General features: G+C 41.9%; 1 protein-coding gene across 2 annotated transcripts in view; it reads right to left on the minus strand.

The window, feature by feature from the left end:
- Positions 1 to 13,282, minus strand: part of nell2a (neural EGFL like 2a) — an 87,032-nt gene that overhangs the window by 32,043 nt on the left and 41,707 nt on the right. For both annotated transcript variants that reach the window (XM_034587694.1, XM_034587695.1), the window contains exon 13: positions 8,462 to 8,587. In XM_034587694.1, the coding sequence (XP_034443585.1) occupies positions 8,462 to 8,587 (126 nt within the window). The remainder of the gene's footprint in view (positions 1 to 8,461; positions 8,588 to 13,282) is intronic.

Below are 13,282 nucleotides of genomic sequence, written 5' to 3' on the forward strand. Positions count from 1 at the left end.
TGAGTCCCATTGAAAAAGCGTAAGACTGTGAGGAAAACACTGGAGCTAATCTGGGGGCCACCGTTTGGACTTGTGATAGATGTAATATAATTTCTCTCTGCTGTTTCCTCTGGCACATGTTGTTTAGACATTAAGCAGATCTCTGGAGTGTTCCCCAACAACAGAGATGCAATATTCTTTGAAAAGTGTTTATTTATATTTTTCCCACAACCTGGGGCGTTTCCAATGCAAGTGACTGGGAAAGACGTGAGGTCTGGGGATTGAAAGATACAGCACCTGACGAGTGAGGGGATCAAACATCTGAATGCATGTTGCAGGAGACCTAAGCTGCGTCGCCTGTTTTTCCTGCCATCATCCAATCCATTATATCTCCTGAACAGACCGGAGGCTCATCCAAATTGAAAGTGACATTGTGATGAGCTCGTCCATCGAGGGTATGATGTATGTGTGCACGTGCGAGAGAGATGGATTGAAGGGCTCTTAGGAGGGCCGCCCCTCCTCTCTTACTGCTGCACCACAGACACACACACACACACAGACACAGACACACACAGACACACACATGGACTCGCCTGGAGTTGGGCAGAATTTAAGTCTGATCATGGGTATATAAAACGGTAAAAGGAACACAGCAGAGAGGAAAGATAATAAGGTGTTTTTTCCCCCAGGTCACATCTGCCAGAGCATAAAACCAACTGTCTTTCTGAACATACATATATATATATATATATATGTATGTGAAGGCGAGGGATATGTTTTTGGGGTTGGTAGCCTTCTGGTTTTGAGAAGGCTTTGGTTTCCCACAGGTAAACATTCCAATGTCGAGAGTAAAAGAGGCGAAACACATTGACCGAAAAATATCGTTTTGTTTTGGACCTTAAAACACCTACAAATATTACCACTGTTTCCATTTTTTGTGGAGAAACTTTCGACTCGTGTATGATAAAAGAAACTAGTTGGACAGTAAACTGTATACGCCCAATGGAAGAGTATATTGGACATCCGCTGTCTACACCTGAAACTGCTAAATATTGTCTGTTGCCCCTTGAGGCTAATTTGTCTTTAGACGATATAGCTGATGGGCTCTGAGATTGGTCACTGATAACTTGTAATTTTGGTTATTTAGGATGGTTAGGTTATTATTCTTATTACACGTCTGTACATGGTGTAAGTGTAAGTAATCATCAGCTAAATCTCTAAAATGCTTGTGTGTGTGCGCATGTATGTGAGCTTGTGTGTGTGTGTGTGTGAGTAGGTATTTCCTCACTGACTGCTGATACTCAGGCTGCAGACAGATAAACAATCAATTATGTACAGCCTGTCAGCAGGGATCTCTCTAGCCGGCCGAGTCTCCTCCAGCTCCACTCCCTCCACCTTCTACCAAAACAACACCAGTCTCAGTAAAGTCAGACCTCAGACTGCTTTCCCCTAAAATACTGTCGCCTCAACACTTCACCATTAGAGGCCTTTGAGAGGACAGTGATTTTATGATAAGCAAGTCAGGGAAGAAATTATAAATATATTTAGCCTTTTCTGTGTCTCTGCATTTTTCTGCTACAAGAGGATAGAAAAGGTAATATCACAAAAGAGTAACCTGTGTAGGGTGCAGTGGGCTGTGCAGATCGCAAAGGCTGAACCATAATGAGATGGTCTGGTCTACAGACGATGTCCATGATGGGCATCATTAGCTTCCTGCCTAGCAACAGAGCTGTAGTTGGACTAGAAAGTTGAAATGCCCCGTGATTTTTCAACATATGTACAGTTAGGTGTTCGGTTGACTTGATACTCATGCATCTAACGTCTCTTCGCTTGCCTTCGCCAATACCTCTTTGAAACATGGATCATCACTGAAGCCCAACGAATTCTGGGATATTTTCGGCCGAGAAGGATTTACCTGTCAGACCTTTCGTTTCTCTGGGATGAAAGGATGCATATGTCGGCCGCATGTGAAACAGCCTTTGAAATGGGACAGTCTACTCGTGCCCCTGTAACGCTTCTAATGCAGTCTCATATATAGCAATAGAATAATGGTAGATTTTTCAAATCTTTAAAACTTCTACAAAAAGGGTTATTATTCGAAGATATAATTTAATATGGCATCAGTATAAAACTTAATGCCACCCTATAGAGTTTGTGACTACAGGCAGGGCTACTGAGCATTGTTTATCGAGTGCTGGACCCGCAGGATGTGTCATAGGGATAAACCCTGAGTGTAAACATACAATGACTTTCACAAGGAAACTCCTCCATTCAAGCTAAATCCTTGGATATCAAGGAAAAAGAGGCAGAAACTCGTGTTTGAATCCCCCTCAGCTACCAGACTCTTTGAGTCGTCAGACTGAAAGTCATCTCCACTGATCTCTGTTGTTGACGAACCCCCTGCTCCACGTCTGGCCCCGATCCATCCCTACTTTCTCCTCCCTGCCCAGCCCTCCTTCCGTTCCCCTGCCTCAGGCGCCCAGGTCTGGTTATCACAGGATTAGGCCAAGGACACACACCCCGCACGCACACACCTCAGGCACAAGCACACACATTGGACACGCACACGCAAGATACACGCACACCTCAGGACAGCCTTCTTTAATATCATTCAAAGGGAGAGCACAACCAATCCGCTACCTTTCATGGATTAGCTGCTAATCTCACAGAGCGCGGAGCACCTCGGGCACTTTGGGGAAAAGTCCAAGAGCGGAGGGGGAGGGAGGAGGAATCTTGACCTTCAAGATCAAGGATAAAGTGCTAGTCAAATAAAGTGGCAAAAGAAAGTTGCGCTTGTTTCTTTTGCTAAAGGCTCCGGTAGATACGGTGCCAGGGCTGCAGCAGGAAGTTAGCTTGAACAGATTTCATTTGAAGAAGCATGTGAAGTCTGCACGTTCCAGTCTACCACCAGCTGGGATCTGAACCTGCAACCTCCCTTCATGCAGGGGGTCCTGATGTAAAATACGGACGTCTATCTGAGTTCACCGATACGCTGACATGCTGAGGAGAAATATAACCAGGGCTCCGTGCTGTTCCGCCCCAGACTTAAATCTGCGAATCACTCCTTTAATCCACTATTCTGCACATTAACACTGAGCCATGAAATGAACTACAGTCGACTTAATCCTCTTTAGCAGGCGGACCAGCTCGCACACAACACGGTAACACATGTGGAAATATAGCAGTCAATACAGGGACAGTGGTTTCTGCTGAGTCTGCGATTTGGTTAATTGGTGAGAGCTATTGAGGAAGATAAAGATGCCTGTATATCATGTGAATGTACAATGTCAATAGATACTGAAGGGGCTGGTTTAATGTTTCCTTCCACAGCTGTAATTTTTCATCTACATGCAACTCTCTCGCTCCCTCTGGAGCCCTTTCAAACACCGACAGATGTTCAATTGCAATAGATTCCTGCAGCAAGTGGGTTAGCATCTTCCCATTTTTATTGTCAATTACGGACGACAGCACTGCAGAGGTGACACGAAACATATGAGCATGTTGTGCACTCATTGTTTCTTTTTCATTCAGTTTTCTCAAGCTGCTTTCAGACATGTACCCGTAATCTCCAGACATTGTCCGGAGGGGCTGCATGTGAGAACGCAAATGTCAGAGTGAGAGCCTCCAGACTCCCTCCGGAGTTTCTCTGACAACGTAGAAGACACCTATGAAGATGTCAAGTGAGCCTTTGGAGATAAGGGTCAATGTGCTGTAAACAAAAACATGCAAGTCTGAGTGGAGAACCTCCTGCTTCATGTGTGAAAGGCAAACTCCGGAGAAAGTCCGGACCCGATCGTGTGGACATTCTTTGGAGTTCAGGTCTGAAAACAGCTTCTGTTTGGATCGCAAAGGAGAGACATGCCTATAAAGTAGTGATTGCATTGAGTATCAAGCCCCCCCCTGATCATGGATGAGTGAGTGCTGATAGTCCAATAACTCAGTGGGGAGATGACGACGTTAATTTGACCGAAGCAGGAAAAAAAAAAAAGTCATTACATCAAGCCTCCGCATAAGCCTCGGTTTAATCACACAAATTGACTTTTATAAGGAGACGCAGAGCTGTGTATTCCACTGTGGTGGCTTGAAGGCATTTTAATAGGAAACTACATAAAATATAGTGACACAGTTTAATCCACTGGGTCTGGAGGTATTAATCTTCATTGTGAATGTGGGGAATGAGCACACAGTGGAGGAAAGACAAACGAGTAAAACAATAAAACTTGCCCCGCAGCTCAAAAGATTAGAGAAAACGTGCATGTGAGTGAAATAACACAAGGTACAGTGGTTGTCTAAAGATAATAAAGAAAGGGACTGAGTAAGCAAGGAGGTCTCTCTCACTAAATAAATCACAAGGGCACAAGAGAAGAGATGAATTTGTTTCTCCCTTAAAATCAATTCCTCAATCTCAAATCTAACACTTTGTGCCTTTCAGAAGCTTTTCCATAAAAAGACACAAAGTCACGAATCCTTAACTTTGCTCTATCATTTCCTGATTTCCATTGACAAGGGGGAAGACAAACTCTACAGGGGGGCACGATGGAGCAGGAAATGGGAGTCTTTACCAGCCGTTTATTGTTTGGCGAGTCTCACGGCTCTAATTCAAACTCTGTCGGCACCGCAGGAAGGCTGCGGGCCTAAATCCTCCAGCGCAGGCGGCAGCCACCCTCTTCAGTCTGCTGCCGCTGAGTTAGTTTGCATCGGTGCAAATTGCTTTTTTAATTACAGACATGGAGGAAATGCAGCATGCTGCCTCCTCGTCAGAGATGATGCACACAGGGAGCTACTTAGCGTCATGTTTCACACACTGCAAACAACTGGTGGATCTGCCACTGTGGTGTGACATTGTGTTATTCTATACGAAGATGACGATAACTGATTTTTTGAAGAGTTCTGCATTCGGCAGAATAACAAAGTTATAATTGTTAAAGAAACACATGTCGGCCTCAAAAGTTCTAATGAAGACTTTCAGTGTTTCCGCAGCATTCTTCACTCTTGACATGAAAACACATTGAAACTCCCTACATCCAGTAAATCATGGTATCTGATTTATACAGATGTTACTGCCTACCTTCTGTTTCTTCTCATTAAATATCTTTGCAAAAATTACATATCTCCAGCAGGATAACATTGGGTTTGGATTATATAGAAAAAAATGATCCATCAATCAAATCAGTCAATATATATATGTATTTCCTCACATACAGGAAACAAAGTCAATATTTCTGTTAAGCTTTAAGATTCCCTTAAGCTTTGACTGTGAGAAAGCCAAGAAATCCCACACACTGTCCAAGTTCAACAGGTAAAACCCATCCCTGTGTCAATTTGACTACAAGAACATATAAGGACTGAAATGTAATTAAAGTGAGCACAAAGGGTCTCATGGGTGTGAGATTTCTTGCATCTTTTAAGCCAGATTTTGATCCAAAGCAAATTTGGATCCGGTGAGCAAGAATTTCTCTTGAGCTTAAAAGTCCCAAGTATTAAATTCTGAACTTTAAAAGTTACCACAAGTTGTATGATTTTTGGCTGAGTTTACTTTATTTTATAATGCAGAATATATGAGCCAAAAATATTCATGTTTGCAATCTGGGCAGGGACGTTTCTTGCAACTCCCTCCTCCTTATTTCGTGTAATCTCTGATCAAAAAAAATCCTAAATAATGATTTAAAAACAATATATCATCTGTTTCGTGTAATAGACTAAAAGTGTCCTCGATCCATTTAAGACTATTTCATTGATTTAATGTCCACAACCACTGCTGTTACTGTTTGTGCAATCCCAGCCAAAGTCTCCCCTGCAGGAATACTCATCTCTCATATATATCCAGTTTTTAATCACAAAATGTGTGTTTGGTGAAAACAACCAGCTCGTTGCCTGTTTTGAGAAGTGGGCTTACTAAATCCTGCTATATGATTTGTTTAAAACTCATTTTCTTTACTCCTAATGCAGTGTTAGCTCAGCCTTACACAAGATAAGGCTCATATTGCTTGTACACTTTGTTCAGTCAAATAAGAACTTAGCTTTTTTTTTTTTTTTTTAAAGCATCTGTTAAATATACACCTGAATTTGACACAGTCCAATCAGTCACGATAATTTACCATTTGTCTACTTCTCTTATATGTATTTAAGTTTGTCTCATCTACTGATTAACTATTGTGGAAGACGCGGTTGTAAACATGTGGTGCTGCGATGCCAATCACTTCAACACAGACAGTGAGCAAACTGTGAGTCGACCATGTTGATCTTTCCAGATTGATCTGTCTTGCTTTTGAAATCAGGGTTTTTCCTACAGTGGAAACCGCTTATTGTTCACGCTTAGCGGTTGATTAGAATTGCATAGCTTCTGTATGATTGTCCTGGAACTTGAGAGAAAGGAAAGTGTCATCAACACATATGTGTAAACTCAGGCTGGGTAAAAACAACAGAATTTGTGAACTTAGACAATGTATGGAGAGCTGCATGGGATGGCGAGGCGCACTCAGTCTGGCTCCACCCAGTTGGCAGTGCGCAGCACGAATGATAGAGACACAGAGTAGAGCAGTAAATTACGGACTAACCTACATGCGGTCCAAACATGTTTGAAAACCCCCAAAATGATCACTTGTAAACAGACTTGGTGGAGCTGTGCATCCCCCCCGCCCCGTTCTGACAGCTCAGTACCACCCCCGCCTAATTTTCCACCAGGAAAAACCCTGGAAATTCACTTTGATTTCAACTTTGATCAGGAACAAATGGATCTGCTGCCTCCACTCACAGTCTCTCGGGGACTTTCTTATCACACACACACACACACACACACACACACACACACACACACACACACACACACACACACACACACACACACACACACACACACACACACACACACACACACACACACACACACACACACACACACACACACACACACACACACACACACACACACGCCAGATGCAGACTGTACACATTCACACGTGCAAACAGGGCAGAGTGTTGTTTATCAATGATAACGTCCCTTTTAAAATGCTCAAATATTTAAAATAACAAGCATCTGACCTGTCCCACAATATAACAGAGCTTAGAGATTTCTATCAATGCTTTTTATAGAATAAATACATGTAATTATGGAGTCTGACAAAAAGTTGAATCAAAGCAGGAACGACAGACGGATACGCTTTATGATCTACACAAAGCAACTCAATCAACTTTCTCTCAATGTTCAGTCTTTTCCCGACCAGCTTGTGCCAAATTATAGGCCGATATTGATTTGAATGTGTGTGTGTGTGTGTGTGTGTGTGTGTGTGTGTGTGTGTGTGTGTGTGTGTGTGTGTGTGTGTGTGTGTGTGTGTGTGTTTTAATGTGACGCTAGTAATCAGAGCAAAACCAATGGGAGCAAATCAAACTCTGACATTCATCTCTACGCATATTAAATGAACAGACTGTGCATAATTGCAGGGTTACACATTAACATACAAACGTGTCTAACCCGGCACCGTCTGAGAGTATGAAGGCTAAGGAAGGGAGCGGAGGTGTAACACGTGGTTCAGCTTTTCTCATTGTGTTTTACAGGTGTTACTTGATGACTATGTCTCCCTCCCTCATAACTTGATTTCCTATTTCACTGCTTCCTCCCGCGGTCCAAAGACACAGCTTAGAGTAATTGGAGAATCGAAAATTGCCCACAGGTGTGACTTGGAGCATGGATGCTGCTTCCAGACATGCACTTAACTCCAGACATTTTCCAGATTGTTTTTCTGGAGGGGCTACACGTGAGAGCTCAAATGTCCGGGTTGCTTTTGACATTTTCCAGGACCTTTCGAGCCCGTGTGAGAATAGAGCAGGTGGGCGTGTCGATGTCGTTTCTCACATGCGATGGACGCGAAATTGAAAAAACCCAAAGGGAATATAGATATTTTAGGATGAAAAAGATTCTCCATCCATGAAGAACATGTAACTTGGAAAGACAACACTGTTGATGTCGATGTGCTGTAAACAAAAACACGTGATGTCCGCAGCAGGCTTATACTGGCCATGTGATGGACTGGCGACCTTTCCAGTGTCAGCTGGGATTGGCTCCACACTGTTCACTACACACAAACTCTAATAACTCACTATATTTATATCTGAATGTGAGGCCGCCGCTTCTTTCCTAAGTCTCTGGAAGTCTGTGCACCTCTTGGCTGCACAATTCACTATCATGAAATCATACATCATCCTCCGGTGTATGGCTACAAATGCAAATTATATTATTCCTAACCGGCAATAACTTTCTGTAGTGAAATGAAATTATTCTCTTTGAAAGCTCATTTAGGAGATAACTGTAGAGACGTCCTCCGACTGAATCTACACACCCAGGATGTGACAAAGTATAATCCTGATTTGTACGACTTCAGGTCTGTTAGAAACCTCTGCTCTGGAAGCTGAAGCTCAAGCAGCCTCCTCCAGCACCTTGTCCACTTGATTCCAGTGTGTCGGAAAGGGCAGCAGAGGAGCTCACCTGTGCAGGAATAGTCATCAATCCTGATGTAACCAGTATGGCAGATGCACATGAAGGAGCCGGGGGTATTAACACACATGGTGTTCTCCCTGCAGTAGTGCTTCCCTTCAGCGCACTCATCAATATCTAGAGGAGAAAAGAGGGAGAAGGAGGGAGGAGGACAACAAAGATGAGTTAGATGAGATTTTGTTGTCACAATGTATATTCAGGCCGGTGACATTTAATTATCTGCAGATTCATCTGGAAATATATCTGTTAGTCTTTTTCATTAAAACATCAATATATAGTCAATCATGTCACAGAGATGAATTGACCTTCATGTTACAAAAACATTTGTTAGTAGATTATAATAATCTGTTTTTTTATCAATGTAGCATGGAGCTTCAGACCTTGAGTTCAAACATCATAATTTGCTGTGTATATATCAAACCCCCTTTAAATGAGGGACATTCAACAGCACCAGCAGCAAAAACAGTTTTCCCCCTTGAAATTAGTTGTAAATGGTTACATGTTACATTATTTACTGTGAACATTTTTAATTTGTCTCTGAGTATATTTTGAATATTGTAAGTATGCTGTATTATGCTTCCTAGTTCTATGGAGAGAAGCACCCACACAGAATACTTATACACCCACTCTTATACCTGCAATAGGTCATTGTAACAACTGCACATGCTGTAGATGTCTTAGTTTATCGTCTAATTACCTCTGAGGTTATGTCTTCACCACTGTCCATATGTTTGTTTGCTCATTGGTTTGTCTGTCTTTAACATTGCCGTATACATTTTCTTTGATCTGTGGATCTTGATGAAAAGAATCTGACACGTTGAAGAGACTGATATTTGAGTGTGTGGAATTTGGCGTAGTTCCACATAGAAATCTGGATCTAGTGAATTTAAATGTGTTTTTTTAAGAGGACTGTTGGGCCTTGGTGGAGGTCTGCGCTCTACTGAGTTTGTGTTTATATTGTGTGTATGCAGGTATGTTGTATGATGCTTACTAGTTCTATGGAGAGAAGCACCCACACTGCATACTTACACGCCTACACTGATACCTGCAATAGCTTACTGTAACTACTGCATATGTACATACTGTATATGTCTTAGTGTATTCATACATACTGTACATCTCGGTTAGATGCTAAACTGCATTTGATTGTCTCTGCACTTATATTCTGCTCAATGATAATAACTTTGAATCTAATCTAACATTTGTTATTCTGAGCCACTCGCTGGAATAACTGATGCTATTTTTCTTCCTGCGAGGACAGGCTTGATTTTTATTGAGGAGGAAGCATCTATTCAGACTGTGACATCTCCCACTATTCCACTGTGCCATATCTTAGGGGTCCGCTCTATGCTGGGAACCACCTTGTTTGTCTTAGTTGGCTCTTACTACAAAAGGTTCCTACAGGCTCCTGTGCAGCCAGTAGGAAAGGACCATTTGTCTTTATCAGTGTAAGATCGAAATGCAGGTGCATGAGAGGTGGGCACTGAAGCACTTAAAGGTTGCACCACTCGATTTTCAATCTATTTAAAGTAAAGCACTCCACATGGTGGCTTAGCTGCTTTGCTCCAGACTGCTACTCGTCATTCAGTTTATCTCTGCACTTCATTTTATACTTTCAATTTTTAAGTGCTGTAAACAGACAATGAGGAGACAGAATTATGACAGAAATATGAATATGGTTATTCTTGTACTGGGGTTTAAATGAGGTCACTAAACTTAAAGTATAAAGAACACTGATGAAGGTGCGTGCTGGCTCATGTTAACATGTGCAACAGGAGAGTGAAGTACATGTCAGTCTAAACTAATAAGTCAAAGTACATGTTAGATAATCTCTTTCTCAAAAATGGTTTCTGTCATTTTAGGTTCTTTAGGTTCTTATCGAGTTTTTCCAGTAAATTTGGTTTCAAATAATTATTTGATGCTGTAAAAACAGGATGAGACGTCAAGATTGACCCGTGATTGGTCAAGTGCTTGCATCAGCAGATCTCTATACCAAACCACGCAGACTGTGGCTTTAAATTACGTCACCAGCACAAGATGGTGGCACCCACTTTGGGATATTTTGGCTTAATTTTTGTCCAGTGGGAGGAAGTGGAGATGTGACGTCCATCTTTAATAACAGTCTTTGATATCCACACAGTCTAAACAGAGAAGTTTAATCAGGCAAAGTAAGTGGATTTACCATGAGTGTCAAAGCACTTTGAATTTCCTGTAACAATTTACAGTATATGTCATTTTAAATCCCTACACACCAATAGTAAAGAATATGGAATTCATACATTAGAATAAAGCATGTTTCTTTCATAACGTCAGTAAAATGATTTCACAGTCAACATGTCAGTGCTTGACATTATATATTTTACCCATATGCTGCATGCTTTACCTCAGAACAACTTGATGCAGTTTCATTGAGCTCCTTTTACTGGAGATAAATATCAAACTCTATCACTGTGAACGGTATGAAAACGTAGACTGGTCCTCAGTAGCAACAAGCTTAAAGAAAACCACATTCTTCATTCCTATTCATAACATGGCCTGCGAACGCTGTCACAGAATATCACTCCTCCTCTCACATTTAAAAGCACTGCTCACCAGACCAGATCTCAAGCCTGTTTAACTCTATGTACCCCTGAGGTAAATACTGAACTGAGGAAGACTGCCTTCCTCTACTTTGAACCACATAATGTGAAGAATCGCAGAGGATTTTAAGACTTGAACGTTCCATCCCAGTGGTTATTTTAAACTTTTATCTTTTAATCTATTTAAATTCTATTTAGCCAAGTCTTTGATGCTGTATATGCTTAAGTCTGGCTGTGTTTGTATTTATTCTCTGTGTTGTACTCAGGTCTCTCGTGCAAACAAGATCCTGATTTAATGATATTTCCTGCTTAAATAAAGGGTTTTACATAAGCCTTCACAGGTGACAAACAGCTTGAGTCCTTTTCGGCCAAGTGGCATGTTCCAGTGTTTTATTCCTCAATTTCCTTGTGATAGATAAATAAAGTTTATCTTGTGTTATCATTCTAATTTGTACATTCAGTAGTGACACATTAGTCCCAGCCTTCCCACGTCAACCCATGTACAGGTCTAATCCACCAGAATGACTGGAAACACCAGCGTGGGTCTGCAGAGTCACAATAGACACTGACACTGCCATTAGAATTAAGAACCAGCTCTTCAGCTTATCCACTTACTTAGCACATACTTTAAAGGCTGAGTCTAACCATCCTACATTATGGTGGATCCTACAACCATCCAAGGTAATATTTATCATCAATTGGTTTTACTGATGTATTTACTTTACGTGACATTTCTTTTGTTGTGAAGCCTAAAGTTTATGTATTTGTCCATAGCTGTGTCTCAATTCAGGGGCTGCTTCCTTCGGAGGCTGCATTTGAAGACCGATTGCGTCACAGCAGTACGAGTAGGCTGTCGCATTTCAAAGGCTCCTTCAAATGCAGCTGAAAAATGATTCCTTCTATCCCTAAAACACAAAAGCTCAAACAGGTGGATCCTTCCCGGCACAACATATCTCAGGATCCATTGCATTACGTCGAGGAACAAGCGACGAGACATTCAACGCTTGAGTATCACACTTCAACTCAACTGAAAAGCTAATGGTAAACAAGGGCATTCAAACTTTCTCATTCCATCTAACTTTTGCTGGGCATCAGCAATAAGGGCGGGACTATGACTTCCCAGTTCTGAATCCAAAGCTTTGATTTCATCTGAAATGTGAAACGTGCAACATGATGAATAAACAGAATATTAAGGCTGTGTTTGTGTGTTTGTTTTAGAGGCTTCCTGTCCCGTAGTAATTAAAGCTTGCTTAGTGCAGCTTTAAGAAAATCATTTATTAGACTGTCTTTTGTTTTTCCTTCTCACTCTCATGATTCCATATTTGGATCCATATTAAGTTGTTGCCCTAGCAACAGCTATTCCTGGGGTCTAACTGCATGCCAAACCATCAGACACAAGATGCACAACACTGCTAGGGTAAACAAAATAATCTTGATAATGTGATGCAACCGAATGCAACTCGATGTAAATCCAAGTCGAGCCGAACAAACTCGGCCGTGTTTTTGTGCTCCTTGTTCCCAGTGATAGCACAGGTTAAATATCAGCACTTTCTGAAAGACAAGCTACACAGTCCATGGCGTTATCAATTTATTATTCATTCACTGTATTCAGTTCCTGTGAGAGCACAAGAGGACATTCACCCCGAATATGTTCCGTGCCAGATGCCTTTGCGAAGAGCACTTGATATTGAATTTCAATAGATCTGCATTGGCATTCACTCAGCTTGCATGTCCTTGGGTAGAGCGCCGCCCACCACCCTGCACACTAAGAGCTTAGCACCTGCCTACAACTGTGGCATTCACATTTCCTTGGTCTTCCTCCTTTCACGCTTTCATCAATACTTGCTGCCTCCATCTATTCAGAGGCTTCACGGATAAATGAAGCGGGGAGACAATCGCTGGCCAGCTATGAAAGTGCTTGTGTCCTTCAGCAAATGAATGGAGCCTAATTAAAACCGGTGACTGGCTTTGAGAGGGAGAGAGCAAAACAGAGAAATTGTGAAGTAAATAGAAGGGCAGATAGCAGCACAGGTAAAGAGAGGCAGTGGATTATGAACAGAGATAGAGTCACAACGAGCTGTACTGCAGTGGGAGACAGAAAAGGGGAGATGTGGCGGTTGGGGAGAGGGTGAATGAAGCAGGAGAGACCCAAAGGGAGGACAGAAGGAGGTGGACAGAAAAGGGGCAGGTAAAGTGGAGGATTAAACAGAAAGATGCAGAAAGAGGGAGATTC

Source organism: Hippoglossus hippoglossus, chromosome 6 (assembly GCF_009819705.1).
Source record: "Hippoglossus hippoglossus isolate fHipHip1 chromosome 6, fHipHip1.pri, whole genome shotgun sequence".
NCBI lineage: Eukaryota > Metazoa > Chordata > Actinopteri > Pleuronectiformes > Pleuronectidae > Hippoglossus > Hippoglossus hippoglossus.